Source organism: Panthera uncia, chromosome B1, assembly GCF_023721935.1.
Source record: "Panthera uncia isolate 11264 chromosome B1, Puncia_PCG_1.0, whole genome shotgun sequence".
Taxonomy (NCBI): domain Eukaryota; kingdom Metazoa; phylum Chordata; class Mammalia; order Carnivora; family Felidae; genus Panthera; species Panthera uncia.
Window position 1 is genome coordinate 80,417,633 of NC_064811.1, and position 22,813 is coordinate 80,440,445.

The 22,813-nt window shown below is 44.1% G+C and overlaps 1 protein-coding gene across 2 annotated transcripts in view; it reads right to left on the reverse strand.

The window, feature by feature from the left end:
* The window catches only part of TSPAN5 (tetraspanin 5), a 161,602-nt gene that overhangs the window by 27,294 nt on the left and 111,495 nt on the right, over nt 1-22,813 (reverse strand). Inside the window, exon 2 of one of the 2 annotated variants that reach the window (XM_049630906.1) lies at nt 6,137-6,187. The exons of the other annotated variant lie outside the window; for it this stretch is intronic. Within the exon in view, the coding sequence (XP_049486863.1) occupies nt 6,137-6,187 (51 nt within the window). The remainder of the gene's footprint in view (nt 1-6,136; nt 6,188-22,813) is intronic. 2 annotated transcript variants of the gene reach the window in all.

Consider the following 22,813-nt stretch of genomic DNA (forward strand, 5'->3'; position numbering starts at 1 on the left):
ATATATTCTCCAAGTAGAGCCAACAGTGTTTGCTAATGGACTGAATGTGGTATGAGAAGAAAAGAAGGAAGAGTGTGAAGAATCACCCAAGCAAGTAGAAAGAGAAAGTTGTCATTTATTGCAATTGGGAAGAGCAGATTTGGGAAGGGGAATCAAGAGTGGTGTTTTGGATTAAGTTTCAGAAGCCACTGGACATTTAAGTGGAGATGTTGGGTAAGCTATTGGCTATACAAGTCTGGAGTTCAGATGACGTCCAGATCAGAGATCTAACTTTGGCAATCATCAGTGACAGATGGTGTTTGAAGTCCCGCACTTGGAGGAGATCTCCTAGAGCCTGAGTGAAGATAGAGAAAGAGGTCTTGGGACCGAGCCTGGGGCACTCCAAAATTTAGAGGTCAGAGAGGTGAGCCAGAATTAGCAAAGTGTGAGAAAGCATTGCCTATGAAGTAGAAAAACTGAAGTGTGGGATATCTTGGAAGCCAAGTAAGAAAACCATTTCTAGAAGGGGGAAATGATAAACCATGCTTTAGTACTTGCTTTACTGACAGGGTTTATGAATTCCTGGGTGAGAAAATAACATGCTCCAGGACCCAGTATGGGTCCAGTAAGAAAGTACTAGGTTCAACTAAGTCCCTAGGCTGGTTAATCAGAGATAAAGCGAAGGATATAGTCTATCTACAAAAACAAGAAACAGAAAAACAGCCTGATGTAATGACAAGTAGATGGATTAGAAATTGCTTGACTGATGATGCCCAAGGGCACATATAAGTGAATGAGTGTCAACCCCAAAGGAAATTTCCAGTAACATGTCAGTGGGTTCTGTCTTGGCCTGCTCAACATAGAAGTGGCTTTTATCAGTGATAAGTAAACTTGACTGCAATCAGAACAATCTAGGAGGCTTGTGAAAATAGAGCACCCCAGTGTCTACCCCAGACCTACTAAATCAGAATTTCCCTGAGAGGGCACTGGGGGGCAAGGACCTAAAGGAAAGCCTGAGTTAGAAGAAAGAATTGAGGGAGAAGCTTGATCCAAATGTACAGCTAAAACCAACATCAATGGAATAGGGAATGTGCTGGATGACAGCTGGGTAAATGTATTTGATTCTGAAAATCAGCCAGACATGAGGTGAACAGGGTGAACTTAGCTGGATCTGAGACCAACTTGGGACTCCCAGTGATCAACAGCAGGATCTCAACCTGCACTGACAACAGATGAGAAAGGGACATAATCCAGCCACACCTCCTATGGCCCCTAAAGCACCTTCTCAATGGTACAGAGGACACACTAGAGAGAGGTCAGGGGATCACAACCAAGATGGTGAAGGGACTCCTCACCCACAAAAAGCAGCAGATATTTAGCTTGAAATGCATAAGGAACCAGGCCTCCACCTTGAATGCCTTAAGGGCCAACAGGTAGAAGGACTTACTCTGTGGGATCCAACAGGGTAGATCCATAATCAAGGAGTAAAAACTAGTAAGACATGATTCGACTTTTGTAGAAGGAAGGTATTTCCAACAGTAAAAGTAACCCAAAGAGACAGAAGTGGTGAGTATTTTGGCACAGAAATTTCTAAACTTATATACACCCCAAATTAACATATATTACAATGTTATATATTGTATAGTAGTGTGTGTGTGTGTGTGTGTGTGTGTGTGTGTGTGTGTGTACCTTTCCTAGACTGTAAATTCTCTGAGGAGTTATATCCTGAGTCCAGTACGAACCCAATCCCGTGCTATGTGCTCAATAAATGCTATCTGAAAAAGTAAGTTGATTATGGCTGGATGCTGCCAAGCCTATTATAGAGGTGATTCATGCTACATAATTGTTAATGTTCCTTCTAAACAGCAGATTCTATGATTTCTGAAAACCTTCACATAAACCAGCTTCCCCTGGAGACACAGTTATCCTTTGCACAGTCAATTTGGAATTCAGATAAAATGGATTATTTCATTATCATGTCTAATATTCAATGGTAATATTAGCCCTAGGTTTAAGGCTCAGCCTGGTATTATGTATGCACAAGGGGGTAATAATTTTTGTCACTAAAAATGTGTAAAAATGTGTACAAATGTGTAAAGCCTTGTCTGTTAAAGAAATCTCATCCTTCCAGTGGAAATCTGGTCCTTCTAGCTGGGACCGACCCAGTTTGGAGATTTACAAATTCTACATCCCTACTGGGGGGAGCTCACTGATTCATGGGCTGGTGTTTTCAGCCCAGCAGGTGCATGCTACCCACCACCCTTGGCCAACTGTGGTTCACCTCAAAATTTCATCCCATCAGAGGTGAGAAGTTAACCCAAGGTGTTTTGACAAAGAAGCTTTCGCAGTCACCAAGGTGATCAATGCAGATCATATCTTCCTTAAGAGACCCCCAAACAAAACCAATTCTTTGCTCCATAGATCAAAGCCTGAACTCTCCTAAAATTTGAGGCAGCTTCCAACACCACTATTCTGCTCCTCCCCATGCTATAGTCATGCGTCCAAGGGAGGCAGCCCTATATACAAGGAGCATTTACTTTATACCAGGCACTTCTTGGGGACCATCTCATTTAGTCCTCAAAACAAGCCTATGAGGTGGTTACTGTCCTCAATGCACAAATGAGGAAAGGACATCTCAGAGAAGTTAACACAGTTGCCCAAAGTCACACCGATGGTAAATGGAGAAGCCAGTATTTGAACTGTGGTCTGTTTAGCCTCAAAGCTGTGCTCTTATTCCACATAGGAACCAGAGCAATCTTAAAAGCCAGACACTTAAAAAAGAAAAAAGAAAAAAGAAGAAAAAAAAAAAAAGCCAAATCAGGACACTCCCTTATCAAACTTCAGAATGCTCTGGTGACTTCCTCTCATCCAAACTTCTACAGGACCCTGCCTGCTCTAACCTCTCTGCCTGCCCCTCTTGCCACATCTTCTTCTTGTCCTTGCTCTCTCCCTTCCAGTCCTACTGACCTCCTTCTTGTTCCCTGGAACCCCAAGTCCCTGACTCAGGACCACCACACCTGCTATTCGCTCTGCCTGGAATGCTATTCCCCCAGTACCCTGCAGACCCTGCCCACTTCCTTCGGGTCTCTGCTCCCATGCCACCTCCACAGGGACACCATTCCCAACCATCCTTTTCTAAAAGACACCCCTTCTCTCACCACTCTCTAACGATACCTTAGGTTTCTCGATAGCACTCACCAGGACTTGAACAAAGGCGGGTTTGGGCGGGGGAGGAGTAAAATGGGAATGGAGTCAGTGGGAGGGGGTTGTGGGAAGACAGGGTCAGAGGGAGGGGGTTGTGGGGACAGGAAGCTCAGCAGGAGGGGCAGCTTGGTAGTGTGGCCTGGCGACCACCCATTGAATCACGTTGGGTTCCACGGCCTCATGTTAGGGGTGCTCTGATGGTGGCAGTGCAGGGGCCTGCTTAGTGCTCACCCTGAATCCAGTGTCCTCAGGTAACCCAGAAGTGGGGGTGTGAAGGCTAAGGGGAAGAACAGAGCCTGCAGACCACCATGGGCAAGACTGTAGCCCTACCTGTCCCTCCTTCCTGCTGGTTCACTTCCCCCAGGTGGGTTTCTTCCCTATGTGCCCCCTTCCAACCCCACTGTACCTTCTTTGAGACCTTGATTTATTGTTCACCCCTCTTCTCAAATTTACTCCTTGGAAAATATATTTCCCCAGAGTCTGTCCGTGTCAGGCAAAATTCAAGACGGTGAGGACATGTCATGAAAGGTCTAATGACAGGAGACAGGAAAGGATGAAGTGAGACAGACAGAATGTCACATGGACATGGGTGTGGGGAAACAGGTCCATAGTAGGGAGGCTGGTGGTCAGGTAGGTTCCACAGGAAGGTGATTTGAGCCGGACTTGGATCAGAGCTTGGTGACAGCTAGGCAAAGAGCACTCGGGGTCCCATGAAACTCCTGAGGGGACAGTGTCTACATCAGGGCCAGTGAAGGCAGAGGCACAGATGCCATCAGGCAACAAAAAGGCCTCAGTGCTGGGGCAAGGGCCCAACGGGGATTGTATCAACTCTATGTTTTGTAGCGAGCTATGGAAAATCAGCTGGCTGGAGTAGAGAAGTGAAATTATCTGACATACATCTTCAAGAAGTCCCTTGAGGAATTAAGGAGACCAGTATGGGTCCATTGCAGTTCGAGAGACCTTGGTGGTCAGCATCGGGGTAGGTAGCACCCAAGGTGGTAGGAAGAGGTCCTCAGCTAGTTAACTGCTTATTGTCAGGGCCCCACAAGAATGCAAGCTCCACAGCGCAGGGACTGCACGTCATTCACTGCTGTGTCCCCACGCCCAGGGGCCAGACATGTGGCCGAAGTTCACTAGAGAGGGTTGCTAGGAGTCCTTTACCCTCTGCTACCTCCATTTATTCCCAGCTGGCGAAGTTCTGCTACATAGTAGCTGGCTGGCTGGCTGGCCAAGTAACTTCAGCTCTCCAGAGAAACTTTCCATTCACTGGTAGTGGCTTTGACAAAGAAGGGACTGCTATTTCAACCCTACCCAAAGGCTGCGTCACTCCCTTGCTCTGATATTTGTGTGACACTGCCAGCTTTAGAATTTTGTCATTTTATCAGAGAAGAGACATTTGGGGTAACTGATGAAACAAAAAGGTAATTATATTTCACAAAGTGGAAAAAAAAACCTTCCAAATTACCAATGGTCTGTTTATTGCTACAATAGACAATTAGTTCATTTAATGCCTTCCAACATCTTTTCAAATCAGATAGAAATGGACTCTTATTAAAGGAGAGTTATAAAAAGCTGTGTTATCTGGCATTAACCAATCAGAAGGCTTCAAAAGTAACATTTCTGAGATTCCACCAATACAAACCTACAAGCCTACAAGGGGACCAGGCAGAAGACATGTATTCAACATAAAAGTTTCTAGAGAGAAAATGTCTGTTCTGGGAACTTAATTTGTCTCCCTTCATCACTGGCCTGCCTCAGAATGTTGCTGGAAGGTGGTTCACTTTCTGTAAAACATTTTACATTCTGTATAAGTAGTCTGCAAATAAACAAAGGATGGTTCACTTTCAAAACTCAGAATATGAGTTTTATTTGATGAGTTCTATCTGAACATTTTTTTTTTCCTTTTTTTACTTATAGAAATTCCTACTGGCATCCGAGGGGCTTTTGATGGCTGGACTTTCTTAGTTTTTCCTCTCCTAATACACAGAACATCTCACAGAAACTCTTGGCTTCAGGCCGTGGTCAAGCTCAAAGGATGAAATACCAAAGAGATAACAGACTGGTCTTCTGGGAAAACTTAAGCTAAACTCTGTTTACAAGCTTTCACTGATCCATACACTCCCTCACTCTCACAAGGTGGGTGATAAAACGCTGCCAACGATTTCACTTCCAAAGAAGGAAGAAAAAAAGCTCACGTTAATTTCTGAATTCCAGTGCTTGGCCTCAGTAGAATTTGTAAAGAAACAATTAAAAGGTGCTGATGGGAAGTAAGGCAGAGGAGTGGACACAGAGAGGTCGGGTCATGAGAGTGTTGCTTAGAGCATAAACTGCCGAGAACATTGTATCTTCACCATAGCCTACAATATGCCACTCTGTACTTCCAGATATTTCCTTTTACTATGTTGTATTTAAATTTCGAACATTACTAAATACTTTCAATCAGCAGACAAGTATTCACATTCTTATTAACGTTAAGTTTATCTGATATTCAAACATGAATTTTATCCAGCTTCCTTCATACAACATGCTAATAACAGCTTATTACATAATGCTCACACTAAAAAGAAAACCCATCTTTTACGGCTTGAGTAATCTTCCAAAGGGTTAAAAGAGAAAGAGAGAAGGCTGCAGGTGGTTTAGTGGTATTTATAAGCATTACTGAAATTCTTGTGCCAGAGTGAGGAAACGTTCCACATGAACGCACATCTCCTGCTAACTGATGTTATGCACATGTATTGTTACTTTTGTAATTATTTTGATAAGATGACTGATTTAGCCTTCATTTCTGAAGAGCCTTTGAAATATGACACTATCTTCTAAGAACACTTTCTTTCATTAAAGAACCACGTTTCTTTATACTCTGCAGCTGTCAAAGAGGAAAGGAGACAACATGTAAGGCAAAGTGCAGCCTCTAACGACCAATGTGTGTGCATTTTCATGATATTCAACTTACTTTTTCATTCCACGCCCACAGTCCAATTCCAAGAAATGCTATTCCCAAAAACTGAAAGAAAGAAAGAAAGAAAGAAAGAAAGTGTTAAGTATAAGGGTAGATGCCATGTTTTTACTAATACAAATAAATATAAATAAAGTTTTCAACCAATTCTTTTATCACCTTACCTGGCTGAGAAATAGCCTTGCCTAAAATCTGAGTAATAGCCTTTTATGGGAAAAGAAACACCATAATCACCTTCATTAAAGCTATTACAGCATTAAGAAGGCTTGGGTAAAGAAAATGTGGTATACATTTGCAATGGAATATTATTCAACCTTAGGAAGGAAATCTTGTCATTTGCAACAACCTGGAGGGCACCATGCAAAATAAAATAAGCTAGACAGAAAAGATAAATACCACGCAATATCACTTACACGTGGAATCTAAATAAATAAGTTGAGAGGTGCCTGGGTGGCTCAGTTGGTTAAGTATCTGACTGTTGACTGCGGCTCACGTCATGACCTCACGGTTAGTGGGACTGAGCCCTGCATAAGGCTCTATGCTGACAGCAGGGAGCCTGCTAGGATTCTCTCTCCCCCTCTCCCACTTGCACTTGCTTGCACACTCTCTCTAAATAAATAAATAAAACATTAAGAATAATAATTATAAATAAATAAGTTGAACCCATAGAAACAGTAAAAATGTAGGGGCCAAGGGTGTAGTAAAGGGTGTAAGTCGTAAGGTAAATAAGGTCTGAGGATCTAACGTAAGCATGGTGACTGTAGTCGGTAACACTGTAAAGTTGAACCTTGCTAAGAAAATGGAAATGATCGGGGCGCCTGGGTGGCGCAGTCGGTTAAGCGTCCGACTTCAGCCAGGTCAGATCTCGCAGTCCGTGAGTTCGAGCCCCGCGTTGGGCTCTGGGCTGATGGCCCGGAGCCTGGAGCCTGTTTCCGATTCTGTGTCTCCCTCTCTCTCTGCCCCTCCCCCGTTCATGCTCTGTCTCTCTCTGTCCCAAAAATAAATAAAAAAAAAAAAAAAAAGAAAATGGAAATGATGTCCCACACACAGGAAGGTAACTACAGGAGGTGATGGAAGTGTTAACTCAAGGCTAGGGAATTCTTTCACAATGTACACTGAATCATCACATTGTACTCTTTAAATATCTTATAATTTTATTTGTCAATTATATGTCAAAGTGGGGAAAAAACTTCTAAAACATTTTTAAAAGACAGGGTGGGGACATGTCGGTGCTTAGAACTCACTGAAATTATGAAGAATAATAATTAGGCAGAACCTTGAGCAAAATCAGAGTCATTAATAATGTTTAATGCTGCCTTTTAGGGTAGGAGAGGAAACAGTACCCACCCCCGTACATCCAAGCCAAATGTTCACTAAAAAAATGGATGACCAGGGACATGAACGTGAAAGAGCTGGCGACTCTGTCTATGCCATCATGCCGTCAGAAATGGGCCAGGTCCCGGAGGGCAGGCAGAAGCCCAGGATGCCCCTCAACATACTCTTCACCACGTCTTCAAAAAGTAACAAGAATCCTACCAAGTTCAATGTGACCCAAAGAAAAGTCCTGGATGCTGCCATTTTTCAGAAAGTTAAATGATTTACATTGCAGTTGAGAGGCCTTCCACAACTTGGCCTGCTCTCAACTCTGTGCCATACGTTCACATGCACCGTGAAGCACAAACCACACACCCCCAGCGCTGCCCGCCAGGGAGGGAGGGGGAGCAAATAGTAACAGAGGGATTTTCCATTTTAGTTAGTTGTCACTGTATTCCCTCTGCTCTAAGATACACATTCTCCCCCCCCCAACATTTTAACATGTCTAAAATTGGGACAGATCTTGAAATCAGTGGCATCCCAGTTTTTTCCCCTCTTGATTTTACCTAACTAAAATAGGTCTTTTTTTTTTTTAATCAAATTAAAATTTTTTTTCATGTTTTCATTATTTATTATTTTTTTAATTTTTTTTTCAACGTTTTTTATTTATTTTTGGGACAGAGAGAGACAGAGCATGAACGGGGGAGGGGCAGAGAGAGAGGGAGACACAGAATCGGAAACAGGCTCCAGGCTCCGAGCCATCAGCCCAGAGCCTGACGCGGGGCTCGAACTCACGGACCGTGAGATCGTGACCTGGCTGAAGTCGGATGCTTAACCGACTGCACCACCCAGGCGCCCCTCATTATTTATTTTTGAGAGAGAGACAGAGCATGAGTGGGGGGAGGGGCAGAGAAAGGGAGACACAGAATCTGAAGCCGCTCCAGGCTCTGAGCTGTCAGCACAGAGCCCAACGCGGGGCTCGAACTCACGAACTGTGAGATCATGACCTGATCCGAAGTCGGATGCTTAACCAATTGAGCCACCCAGGCATCCCAGCAGCATGTCTTGTAATCAGGGTGTCACATGTTTGAGGACACATTGTACAGGGCTGTCTGCCCACTAAGAGCTCAGCAGTCAGAACTGGGTGTAACGGAGCATGAGGGAAAACACATCTTATTCCTCATCTTCATTATCAATAGCAACTCTGAGTGAATTTCCTTCCCAAACGCTGAAGTGAAAAGAGAGTGGGCAGGTTAATGAGCAGTTTCAATCGGATGACAGCAGCACACTCTGTTTATTTTACTAACATCTTGATTAAGTTAAATGTCAGGAAAGCTGTCCACCGAGAGGGTGTGCAGAGAAGACAAGAGTGAGTGAGGGTGGTTATTCTTTGCAGTTTGGGGGAAATCTGAGAGCTGTCCACCTGGCGAGGTCATCATTCGCAGCAGGGAAGCGTGGGGGTTGCTGACGCTTTGAGGGCATCGGCTAATGGATCCAAGAGGGGCTGGGGGAAAACAGAAGGAACAGAGGGGAAACGCAGGACTGAAAAAACAGACGGCTGACTGCCCTGAAAATCTGGTTGTGTTTTTAGAAGAACTTCCCAAATCTCCCGCCAATTATCTGATTCTGCAGTGAGACAGCATGTAATACCTTCTGAGCCTCCATGCGCAAAAGCTTCAGCAAGTCCTTGATTTGGCAAAAACTGAGGACCCCTTTCTTTTGTTCTTATAGGTTTGAAAAGGGTTTAGAAAGAGCTGTTGTTCTGAACCTCCCAAAAGAAAACTAAGGTCCCCTCTATGGCCCTGGTTGGAGTGCTATGTCGCTTTATGTTTTTGATGGAAAACAACAAATGTACCAGTCCCCGAAATGACTCAAAGATACCTGGGACTCTGTAGTACAAAAATAAAGCAATTCAGCACGTTACTTTCCTATTTATAGGTCCTAGGTACAACAGGGTAACAAGTGATGACTGCATACACAGCACCCCATCAGACCTAGAAATCACAGAGTGCTTGACTTCACACCTATTGATGTGAAACTCGTCCCGGTGAAATGCCTACCCTACACTAAAGCTCTTCATGGACAAATGTTCAATCATCTTCCTGATGTGGCATTTAATCACAGTTACTGTAAGCAACGGGTGGGATGTCGTGGCAGAGAACATCATGGTCAGCCGTTCCTCTGGGGTGGACATGGTACTGCTGAGGGCCCTGCTAATCACTAACATTCATTTCTTCTTACTTGCCAGGCACTGTGCTTACTGCTTTGTATGTAGTGTCTCTTTAAGCTTCACAGCAATTTTATTTTGGAATAGGCACTGTTACTAACCCCCTTTTAAGAGAAAAATGGGGCTTACAGAGTTGCATTTGCTTAGAAGCACACAGCTTGAACCGAGAGGAGATTAACACCAATGTAGTATATGTTCTTACCAGTCCTGATAAATTCCCATTTTCCTCCCTGGGACGGGAAGTAGAGGCCCTTGGGTTAGAATTACATGTGAGATGAGGAGGACATCGTATACTCTGCCCCCAGCAAGCAAACGGGAGTTGAAGAGGTAAAACAATGAGAACATGGCCTTCACATAAGAACTGGCCATAGAACAGAAATTCCCGTGCTGGTGTCAGCAACGGGAGTGATCTAGAACAGAGAAACTCAGTGGCGGGTCAACATTCTCCTCTTTGCATGAAGTTCTCCTCTTGCACTTTGAAAACCCATTTTCCCTCCCGGATCATAGAAACAGACTGGAAACCAATGATCTTCCACAAAGAAGAGAGAGAGAGAACTCAGAATTTAAAGAAGACTCACAGCTTCCTTTACAATCCTGCTCTAATACTTTCTGCTCTGACTTTCCAAACAAGGTTTAAGAATTTTCAGAAAAAAAACCAAAAAAACCCCAAAAAACCACTGAATGTGAGGTCAAGGAAAGCACTCACTACCTAAGCAAGCAGAATGGGGCCGGGGCCTCAACTGCACATACCTTCAGCACTACATCACTAGCAAACGTCCTCCCAATTACTCTCGGCCCATGTGTTTTGTTTTAAAATCAAGTTGCTCCAGCTTCAAATAATTAAACAGAAGAGAGCCAGAAAACAGAGACAGGCACGCAGCACTGGAGGCACGCTGAGTTTCCCCTTTCCCACCTCCAGAAGGAAAGTCGACCGTAAACCACCAAACTGACCTCATTCTGAAACCTAGGGGCCAACTTCCAGGGAATTGGCCAAGAACATTCAAGTCAACTCTTTATTCCTTTGAAAGAGAAACAACAACAACAACAACAACAGATCTGAGGCCTCCCCCTGTGGCAACGAATGCAAACGGGCAGTACTAATGTTTGACCACCCAATTTTTGACGTGTTTAAAGTAAGTTACGATCATTTTGCCAACAGTTGTTAACTGGCAAAGTATGAACTAGGTACTGTGTTTTATATGAATTCCTGAAGACAGCACTGCCTAAAATATAGCCACTAGCTACTGAGCTTTAGAAATGTGACTAGTGCATGCTGAGGTACACTAATACGTTGGATTTTAAAAGACTTAATATAAATGAAAGGAATTAGTCATCCTACTATTTTTAATTTTTTAATGTTTGTTTATTTTTGAGAGAGAGAGAATGACAGAGTGTGCGCAGGGGAGGGGCAGAGAGAAAGGGAGGCACAGAATCCGAAGCAGGCTCCAGGCTCCGAGCTGTCAGCACAGAGCCCAATGCGGGGCTCAAACCCACAAACCGCAAGATCATGACCTGAGCCAAAGTTGTACGCTTAACTGACTGAGCCACCCAGGTGCCCCAGTTGTCATTCTATTATTGATAACATGCTGAAATTATAAACTTTGGATATACCGGGTTAAACGGATTTTTAAAATTGATTTCACCCGTTTCAGTTTCCTTTTATAAATACAGTACCTGGAACATTTAAATTATATATGTGGCTTGCACTACATTACTGTTGGACAATGCTGGTCTAAAGTATCCCAAGTCAATCCCATACAGGAGATAGGGACATTATCCCCCCTTTTATAGATAGGGAGACTTAGAAACTTTAAGGTGGGCTGCTCAGGAGATCTGACTCCACAGTCCAAGCTCAAAACTATTTTAGTGCTTTCCTGAAACTCTTGTTCTAAGATGCAAAATCGGCCCTTTAGTTTTTAGGCATTCAGGGCAATGTTGTTCCTGACTGGGGTTGAGAATGGCACTAGGTGCACACAGAGTGGCATGTGGGTGGAAGCTGGCTGGGGTTGGCAGAATAGAAACCAGCCGGGTTGACCCCAGAAAAGGCTAGAGAGGAAAATGGCCCTAGTATGTGAGTAGGGGAACTGGGTGTCTGTGCCAGGAGGGACAGCTGCCCCCTTTGGGGGCTATGAACAGAAGATCTCTCTCCATCTGTTGCTTCAGTTCTTGCTGAGCCTTCCACAACGGGGAAGTGGAACAGTGCCCTGTTCTAACTGGTATAAAAATAGACAATTTAAGAAGCCACTCATCTGTCCACCTACCATCTTCAAATATTCTTGAGTTCTGTGTACTAGATACTACTTTTCTCTTGTGATAAATATACAATTCCTGCCCCCAGCGAGCATACAGTCCAGTAAGCGAGATAGATTTTAATCAAATAAAGCATAAAAGACAAAATTGTCCTTGATGGTGCTTTAAAGAGAAGAAAATAAGGCCAATACAGACAAAAGAGGGAGATCTGACCCTGAGAGCAGTCCAGGAAGGTTTCCCTAAATAAGGCATGTAGGACCTGGGGTCTAAAAGATGAAATGTTAACCGGCAAAGAAAGGAAATAAAGTTTCAGGCAGAGGGAAGAGAATGTGCAAAGGCCCTGTGGTGAGAGGAACACAGCAAGTAAAAAGGTCTACAAGGTGACTGGTGTGACTAGTGTGTGGACAATGGGGGTTGGGGGAAGTGGCAGGTTTGAAATTAGAGATGTGAGTGTCCACCAGCCCATGCAGGGCCCTATAAGGTACATTAAGGAGTTCAGTCATTAAGCTAAGAGCGACAGGAAGCCTTCCAAGGGCCATCTGTGTGTAGTGGGCTGGGGTGGGGCAAGGGCACAGGACTTTATCATATTTGGTCTTCATAAAAATGATAATCTGGGCTGCAGAAAAGACCAGAGTTGACACACAAGGACTGGAAAGAGGCAGGTTTAGTCACATAGACAAGACCTGGCTGTGACCCGGATGGAAATGTGGTGAAGAAAAAGATGAATTGAGACTATTTAGAAGTAAAACTAACATTTTCAGTGATGACTCCATATGGTGAAGGGGGGACAGGGGTGAAGAAGAGAGAGGAGGGGTTATAGATAATTCCTATGTTTCTAGGATCTTCTGCATGGAGACTACGGCTCTTCAAAATTCATCTTATGTCCTCTCTGACAGAAATAAATCTCAGGTGCCAATTTCATAACTAGCTTAAGATCTAGTGGCATTTCTGAAGGACAGCTTTCTTTTATGGTATTTTGGCTGCTATCTAAATTCTCTTTGAAGCATATTTCAGCTTGTACACTTAAAAAATAAGTTAATTGAAATCTATATACATGTCTCCCCTCCCCACTAAGTGTTTTATTCGTAAAAGGAAGCAATTATGTACAGGTGTACATTAAAGGTCACGGACAACCCTTAAGTGGACATTTTCAATCCTCTTTGTTTAAAAAAATGACAATTACGTCAATGGCATCTGCCCAGCATCCTGTGAACAGGCTCAAAATAATAATGCAGCAAGGTAAACACAATAGAGGAAAAGAAAGATCAGGTCAATCTTCTCACCTAAACTAGAGCCTCAAAAATATTATCCTAAATAACAATGGAAGGAACTCTTTTCCCGTCAACATTCTGATGAACTTTAAAAAAAAAATTTAAGCTCTGCCTAAATAAACAGGAGAGATTTATTGAAAATATTTGGCACAGAAGAGAGGAAAGAGTGCCAATGGCGGGGGGGGGGGGATGTATTTTCCTTAAATTATAACACAGGTACTTTTTATTTGATGTTTTCTGACACTTTAGGGCAGGTGGGGTGGAGCATTCCACACAAGGGTGTTAACAAAATGCATATTGTCTTTCTAGAGCAGGGGCTGATTTTAGGAATAAAAAGCCTCTGGGCATAATTCTTGCCATGTCAAAGGCGTAAGCATGGGCTGGTAGAAAATTCAATACACAGAACGTCAATCCTAATTTTGCCACTGGGTCCCCACGTACCAGCTGGTACATTCAAACTGTCCGGAACACTCATGATAAGATGGCATGACAGATAAAGCTCAAACTCATAAACAGGACATTCCCCATCTAAGCTGGAGTCGACCTCTCTCACTTCACTTGGCCCTACCGACCTCCATGTCGTCTGAACACACATAGCCTGCTGAACCCCGCCTCCAGTGCTCCGTGGTTCTGTGATCTTGACAAAGGCTCTTCCTTCACCCAAAATATATTTACTGGGCATCTCCTATCAGCCAGGCAGTGCTCTGGGGGTTCTGGAAAAATTAGGAAACCAAACAGACAAAAGTGCCTGCTCTTATAGGGTTGACATTCTAGTTGGGGCGTACAGGGAGGGAAAGGCAATAAAAAACATAAATGAACAGATTACATAGAATTTAAAAAAAAAATTTTTTTTAACGTTTTATTTATTTTTGAGACAGGGAGAGACAGAGCATGAACAGGGGAGGGTCAGAGAGAGGGAGACACAGAATCTGAAACAGGCTCCAGGCTCTGAGCTGTCAGCACAGAGCCCGACGCGGGGCTTGAACTCATGGACCATTGTAAGGGTTAAATTGTAGTGTAGGGCTAATGCTTAGCTTGAAAAATAACAGCTTTGTGTTGACACTGAAGGTTAAGAGATAACAGCCTTGCCATGCTCTGGTAAACTACTGCCTCATACCCTTGTAAATTAGGCTTCACCAATTAAGGAAACAAAAGTTCAAAGAAAAGAGCATCAGAGGCAGGGTCAAGGAGATCCACTGGTCGCAACTTAGAGGCAGAAAGTCTAAAGTAAACACCTCATTAGGCAACTGTTTCTAACTCATCTGGAACCTGTTTCTTTGTTCTGTTCCCAGGTGATGATAAAACGATGTGATCGGTTATAAAAACTCTGTACCCCGGCTGTTCGGGGCCACACTCTTATCAAGAGTGTTGGTCCCAATCGGTCGGCCTTGCCTCTCATTGTAATAAACTTTGTTGTGACTGTCACTGGTGCCCGTAGCATTCTGTTTCAGGAGTCGTGTGGATGCAACACCATGAGATCATGACCCGAGCCGAAGTCGGCCGCTTAACCGACTGAGCCACCCAGGCGCCCCTAGAATTTTAAAAGGTAAGAAGAACTGCAGGAAAGCAGGGAGAGCAGCATAACCAGACTGAAATGTGTCTTAAGGTGGAAGGAGATATTGCAATATTAAAACAGAGAGGCCAAGGCAAGTCTCCATTAAGAAAGCTACACACAGGGGCACCTGGGTGGCTCACCTGATTAAGCATTTGACTCTTGGTTTCAGCTCAGGTCATGATCTCACAGTTCCTGAGATGGAGCCTTGTGTTGGGCTCCGTGCTGTTAGTGCGGATTCTCTCTCTCGCTATCTCTCTGCCCCACCCCACCCCCCACCGGCTCTCGCTCACTCTTTCTCTCAAAATGAATAAACAACTAAAAGAAAGCTACCCATAAGCAAAAACATGAAGCTGATGGAGTTGGCTGGCAGATATGGGGGGGAACAGTGTTGCAGGCAAAGGAGCAGCCTGGCTGGGCCCTATGACAAAGGTAACAGGAGCCAGGTGGGGTTATGACTGCGATCTTCTCAGGGAGAGAAAGAATCACTGGAGGGCGATTCCCATGGTTCTCATTTGTCTAATGGAGGCAACAAGGCACCCAAGGAATTGCACAAAATGACTGTAGGGGTCCATGTGCTCATGTGAGACTGGGTGGCATACCAAGAGCCCATCATGGCACCGGTTCAGTCAGCACTTTGTGAGTATCAGCACCCTCCCCTTCCTCCTGCGTTTCCCGGCCTGCCTCCTCTGCCCAGACGTATAGCGGCTCCAGATGAAGCCGTGCCTCCTCCTCTGAGGAGAAAACCTCCTCATTCACAGTGATCAGAAGCCTCTCTCTTCTGAACTTCAGTCTCACCACATGGACCCCTATTTGACATTCACACATACACAGGGTTGTAAAGGGGTGACATAATCAGGGCCCAGCAACAGAAGTGATGCAGCTGTGTTAACCAGAGAACATGTGCCTGGTTAAGGGGGCAGCAGCACCTGCCTTTCAATTAATCGTCTCCCTCCCCTGATACCGGCCGGAAGATTCTTCCAGGATCAGTGTATAGGAGTATCGCATGCATTTAAAAGAAACCAATAAACTCTAGTCAGAATACCAAGATCATGTTTAATTTAAAATCTTTTCTATTTATTTTAGCAATCTGAATTAGGAATTTGGGGTCTGATTGGACCCATAATTTTAAAACCTACTTATTTTGAAATCCCACATTAAATTAAGTTTCTTCCCATAGGGCTCCTTGATGCATCTTCCCTCTCCCTAATTTTATCACTCCTTGCTTTTGGGTTTTGGTTTCATTATACCCATTTTAAGTTTACTTATTTATTTGAGACAGACAGACACAGCACAAGCAGGGGAGGAGCAGAGAAAGAGGGAGACACAGAATCCCAAGCAGGCTCCACACTGTCAGCACAGAGTCCAATGTGGGGCTCGAACTCATGAACCATAAGATCATGACTTGAAAGTAGGATGCTTAACCAACTGAGCCACCCAGGTGCCCTCATTACACCCATTTTTAAAAATAGAATCCTTTTGGAAGAATGTGAGATATAAATTATAACCAATATTGAGGTTGGGGTAGCTTCTCAAGCCACACCCTCCCTTTTTGAAAACTGGCTCCCACCCACAAAGGTGGGCCCTTGCAGCCATGTTTGTGAAGGAGGATTCACTCCCACTCTACCCTCTTTAGACTGAGGAGTTGACCAAGGTGGGGCATGTGGCTCAGAAAGAGAGCCATTCCATCAAAGACTAGGCTGAGACAGTCTCTCTTCCCCAGGAACGGGGTACTGGACACAATGGGTTTTGTCAGCCTCAGTGTCTCTGATGCTAGAACAGACTGGGGTGCAGACTGGGAGAAAGCAACATATGTAGAAAGCAGAAGAGACACTGAGAGTAACTTCCATTCCTGACCACTCTCTGCTCTTTATCCCCAGGACCCTTGGCTGCACTTCCCAACTGTGAGTCCTAAGCAATGCCCTGGGTCCTCATGGTACCTCTCCTCTCTCCCTTCTTAGTTCAAGCAACTTTGGGGGCTTTCTGTTACTTGCAACCAGGAGAGTCCTAAGACAATAAATAAGAGACCAGCTTAATTCCCTTCATGCTTAGTGCTGTGACAAGCTCCCTGCTAAAAATTAAGTGTGTGGCACAGGCATGAGCGTGATGGTGCTCTAGAGACTAATCAAGACCTGGCAGAGGGTGTCTTTCCTTTCCAAATAACTGAGTAGAAGCTCTAGTGGTTCTGGACTATGGAGCAAAGCTTTTGCCACTTGGTGTGAGGAGGAATACATGATTCAGCCGCACAACCACCTAAGGGAAAGAGCTGCCCTCTGCTTGCTTGTTGACTTTTGGAAACAGAAGGATACAGTTAGAGCACAAGAAATGATCCCAAAGCAATTACCACAGCAGAGCCTGAAAAAAAGGTAAGACAGAGCAGGAGAGGAGCCTCTTCCGTGGTTCCTGTATCCTCTCCTTCTGTTTTCCCAGAAAGGACAGAAGGGCTCTCTCTGCCTCTGAACTTGTACCACACCAAGAGAAGGCCAAAGCACCCCTCTGAAGACATGTCTACAATCCAGGGACAATCTTGTTCGGAAATTCCTTTGTTAAAGTTTGGAACTGAATATCTTGGCAAGAACTAGTAATGTGAGATGGGAAGGGAGAGAAAAGGGGAGGGTTATGCAGGCAATAAAACCTATATCCTTCTTGGAAATTACGCAGGCAAGGCAGGCACATAGCAAGGAACGTGAGGGATTAAGCTGTGCAATTCTGGATGGAGACACGGAGGGTGCAAATTTACAGCCCACTAATCTTTGTCTCCGTAAAAGCAAGGCATACACCGCCTGGGCTATTCCATCTGTAACTCTCTGATTAGATAAAACCAAGGCTAAGAACAGACCAGAGAGATGTTCCGAAGGCTGAGGAGGACGGAGGGATAACTCAAGTATTTTAAACCATAGGCACGAGAAGTAAGTTATCTACAAACATCAGCCTTCATGGGAATAAGCTCCTGCTGTTTGCATTAAACAGCCAAGCGGTGCAGCTCCAGCTAATGGCAGCTTTGAAAGTTTAATACTCTCAGGTGCACACTGTTTGGTGTTGAAACATCTTCAGGTTTTAAAAAACATCTTGGGCAAGATTTAAAGGTTAATGCAAATGAAAATTAAAATAGGATTACTCTTTTTTAAAGCACAAGTAGGATTACATAATTCAATTCACTTACTAAGTATCTTCAATATATACTGGGCACACTGCTAGATGCCAGCGACAGAAAGGTGAAAAATACAACAAATGATCTCTTTTCTTAAAAAGCTAACTGTCGAGGGGTGGTGGATGGGGAAGAAAGGAGTGAAACCACAACACGCACAGGGAACAGGGAACAGAGCCTTCCCAGAAACACGTTGCCATAGAAACACAGAGGCCAGGCTAGGGGATCACTGCGGGGTCAGAGGAAGCTTCCTAGGAAGTGACACTTGAACTGTGTTTAGAGGAAAGGAGTGGGGGAGACCATCTCCTGCAGAGAAGGCAGTTTGTGCAGAAGGACCAAGCCTGGAAGAGCACATCCCTCAGGAGTGGGCAAGTGCTTCTGGGGCTGAAGCAGAGACCGTCAGGCCCGTGCCCGGCAAGCAGTGCTCCTCCTCCAGGTGTGGGTCCTGCTGCTCCAGCGGCACCCAGGAACTTGCTAGAAATATAATTCTCAGGTGGCCCCAGACCTACCACATCAGGCACTCTGGGGATGGGGCCCACCAAGCCCTGTTTTAACAAGCCCTCCAGGTGACTGGGATACATGGTAAAGTTTGAGAGCCTTTGGGCTGGAGGTTGCTAAGCAGAGGCCTAATCACTACAGGCTGTGTCTTGGGGAACCAAGGCATCCCCAAACTATGTGAAGCCAACCAAGGTTTTAGCAAAAACAGTGACAGGATCAGATTGCATTTTAGCAAACTCATTGCCGTACAGCATAGAGGATGAACTAGAAGGAGGTGAGACAGGGAGCCGGATCGGGAGGCTACCATGGTAATCCTGGTGACAAGGACACCAGCCCCAAAAGGCAGAGGCAGTGACAAGAGGATGAAGATGGAAGAGGTTAAGGAAAATACTCTGTGAGACATCGTGACAGAAGCAGAGCATGTAACGTTAAGACCATGCTTCCTTGAACCAGAATGCCTGGGCTTGAAACCTAAATACATGACCTTGGGCAAGTCACTTAACCTCCCTATTCCTCCATGTCCAAATCTATAAAATGGGGATATTTATTTCTATGAAAACAAGCTCCAGGGGAGCCTGGGTGGCTTGGTCAGTTGATCGTCCAACTCTTGATTTCAGCTGAAGTCATAATCCTGGGATCGTGGGATTGAGCCCTGCATCAGGCTCCACCCTGAGGTAGATAGAGCCTGCTTAAGAATCTCTCTCCCTTGCACCCCACCCCCACCCCTGCACTCTCTCCCATCACATGCTCCCCCTAAAAGAAATTTTTTTTTTTTTTTTTTTTTTTTTTTTAAATTCAAGGGAAACCTAGTGGCTCAGTAGGTTAAACATCTGACTTTGGCTCAGGCCATGATCTCATGGTTCATGAGTTCGAGCCCCGCATGGGGCTCTGTGATGTTGATGCAGAGCCTGCTTGGAATTCTCTCTCTCTCTCTCTCTCTCTCTCTCTCTCTCTCTCTCTCTCCTTCTCCCTCTCTCTTTCCCTCCCTCCCCCTTCCCCACTTGCTCTCTCAAAATAATAAACTTAAAAAAATTAAAAAGAAAACAAGCTCCATGGGGGCAGGGATTTTCTGTCTGTTTAGTTCATTCTGCATCTAACAAACTTAGAACAACGTGTGCTTCACAGATCTTAAATATCTGTTGAATGAATGAGGGAATTACTTGTGGAAGAGGACATATAAAAAAGAATCTAAGAAAATTCCCAGGTTCTTAACTTAAGCACCTTGGTACACTGCAGCATGAATTTTGAAGTTAGGAAGACTACTAAGGGAGAAAAATCAATCTCAGAGTTCAGTTTCGAGCACTCAAGTGAAAACATCCTGGCACATACACAAGAGAACCAAGAAGCTGGTCAGCAAGGTGGCTCCAGAGTTGAACTTAGGTTAGAAAGTAGGCTCCACCACTTACTAATTGTGTGACCTTGTACAAATAATTAACCTCTTGGTTCTCTATCTCTTCCTCCATAAAGTACAGAGAAGAACAGTATCCATCTCGTAGGGTCACTGCGAAGACTAAATGAGAGAATGCATCCACAGGGCTTGGCAAAGTGCCTGGCACATTGAACGTGCTCAGTAAGTGTTGTTGTGGTTACTGTTGAGGCCACATGAAGAGTTTGTACAGAAGAGGACCAAGGCATTGTCCTAGAGAACACGAAGATTTATGGGAGGCACACAGAGGGATCTCGAAGGGGAGACTACAAAGAAGGAGACAGAGAGGCAGCAGGAATTAAGGAAGGTGTCACCAAAGCCTGTGGAGGGAGAGTTCATCACCTGTACTTACACATTAAGTCAGGGAGAGAAAGGGGCTGAAATAGTGGAGACTGCTCATGTTTAATTAAATGGAAAGTAGAACTTAGAACAAGAAAACATTACAGAAAGTAACTTCCCTCCTTTCAAACTAGTCCCTGACTCTGGACATGACTGGCACCATCACCAGACAATCCATGCCACGTGTGGCTGGGCAAGACCCAAGATTAGTTGAGAGGTGTAGCATCAACCAGAAAGGAACTTGGGACTAGCCTGGGGTCACCTCTATATCAGCTGATAACGTTCTTTGCTTGTGTAGGAGACCAAAGGGTTACACAATGTGCTTCAAAGACCAACAGATTGGGTGTCAGGAAACCCCAGGTTTAGTGCCAACCAAAACATTAACTAGCTGTGTAAATTTGGTCAAGTAACTGAACAACAATCTCCTCGAATATAAACGGAGAATGCCACCACCTGCCCCAGCCACACAGGACCGCGGCAATCCAACACAAGAGCAGACATTTTGACAAGGATATGCTACATAGTTGTTGAAATATCACACCTTATCCATCTATTAAAACAACACGGTGACATACATGCTGTAGCCTCCGGCCAGGTCATCTGGCACACATGTAGCCCTTGAAAATCGGTGTACTCTAATTGTTCATGGAATCTGCGCTTATTTGGTATGTAACCAGAGTATTTTGTGCTGGGAGATAATTTCCTCAAGATTTTGCCCTTCTTATGAGGGAGGAATTGATCGGAACTACAAGCGAGTCCTTTGTTACCGACTACTTTCAAGGACATTTGCAGAGCAGACAGCCCAAGAAGACAGAGACAACGTTTCTTCACAGAGACCCTTAAAGGATCAGGCAGGCTTACTGCCAATCATAAAAGTTTGCAGTTCCCTCAACTCAGGGATCCCCTCCTGTGACACAAGTCATTATGTATACCGTGGTCAACTGGCCTTCTCTGCATCACTCTATGGAAAAGAGTATGAAAGATACACTCTGGCTACTCGTAGTGCTGTGATTAATAAAGTCCTAGGTCTCCAACTTAGGAGTCTCGGGTCTCTGTCCGCATCCATGACACTGTGGCAAGGGAACCTGGTAGCTGGCAGGTAGGGCAAAATCTCAGACCCTTCACAGTTCTTATTACTTGCTGTTCCTACTTCACAGAAGAGGAGTTGGTACTTCCTCACACCCAATAGATTGTTCTCCAGCACCATGTCTTGCTCCGGTCTGCCAGATTGGAAGGCAGAGGCGATGTGAAGTCATAATGATCTCTGGTTATTTTTTTTTTTTTAACCTAATGCACAATATCTGTAGATCTGTCCATGTATCTGTAGATTTTAAATTTTTGTTGTTTCTTTTGTCTTGCCAATGTAATCTACTTTCTTTTCTAAGAAACATAATGACATTTATACATTTTCTGGGGGGAGGGGAAGTGACTGTTACTAAACAGATATCTTTGCTATAGTCAATGTATAATTCTTTCATTTAAGTATCCCCATTTGACTGGGAATATTAAAAACACTCCTTAGAAATAACTGCAAATATTTCAGGTATATTTTAGTAAACACTGAACAGTAGTTAGAAACACTTGTTAAAGAACACAGGAGACTGTAACTTCAGTTCCTTCGTCATCATATAAAATGAGAATAATAGTGCCTATTGGTCCCCATGGTGTGCACACGTGTGCATGGACACACACACACACACTCACACCATTTAGGCAAAGTCACCATAGGAAACTATATTCAGAGTGCACTACTCCTTGTTAGAATTCAGAATATTTCTTTAAAATAAAATCTTATTGGGACGCCTGGGTGGCTCAGTCATTTAAGCATCTGACTTCAGCTCAGGTCATGATCTCGTGGCTCGTGAGTTCCAGCCCCGCATCGGGCTATTTGCTGTCAGCACAGAGTCTGACTCAGATCCTCTGTCCCCCCCTCTCTCTGCCCCTCTCCTGCTTGTACAGTCTCTCTCAAAATAAACAAACTTAAAAAAAAAAAAACTTAGTAACATTAGTAACACCGGCATCCAAGAAATCATCTTTGAGAACCTCAAGTTCATATTAAAATGAAAACTGAATTTTCTCCCAGTGGGCCTTTTGAAATGCTAAAATTTGAGAAATATGCTACATCCTAGAAATGCCATGTGGCCTTCTGAATAGCTATCACAGAAGTTACAATTCTGATCAAATCAAGCAAGAACACTTTACATTTCCATACTCATGCTTAAAATCCCCTTAATATTTTGCTTGGTTGACGTCACCTTTTTGATGCTTTATATTCAATGAAAACCTAAAACATCTTGAGAGATGAACACAGGATACATGGAGCACACCCAGGAGATCCAAATCCATTGATTATCATGTGAAAGAAGGCCTAGAGGCAATTAGTCCTTTGTTGTGGATGACAAATAAACCTCCACATAAAATGTTCTATACACTGAGGCATCTTTGATCAGTCTTACTGGCTCAATGACTCACAAAGGATGGGGAGGGGGAATGTCTGAAAACAAAAGGGCAGGCTGAAGGCACCATTTAGTTATTTATTCTGTATGTTCAGCTCAGTTTTTCCTCTTTCCAACTTTTCATGACACTATAAAAAGAAATGGAATGGATTCTTTTCAACCAAGAACATCAGCACTGCATACTAAGGAGAAA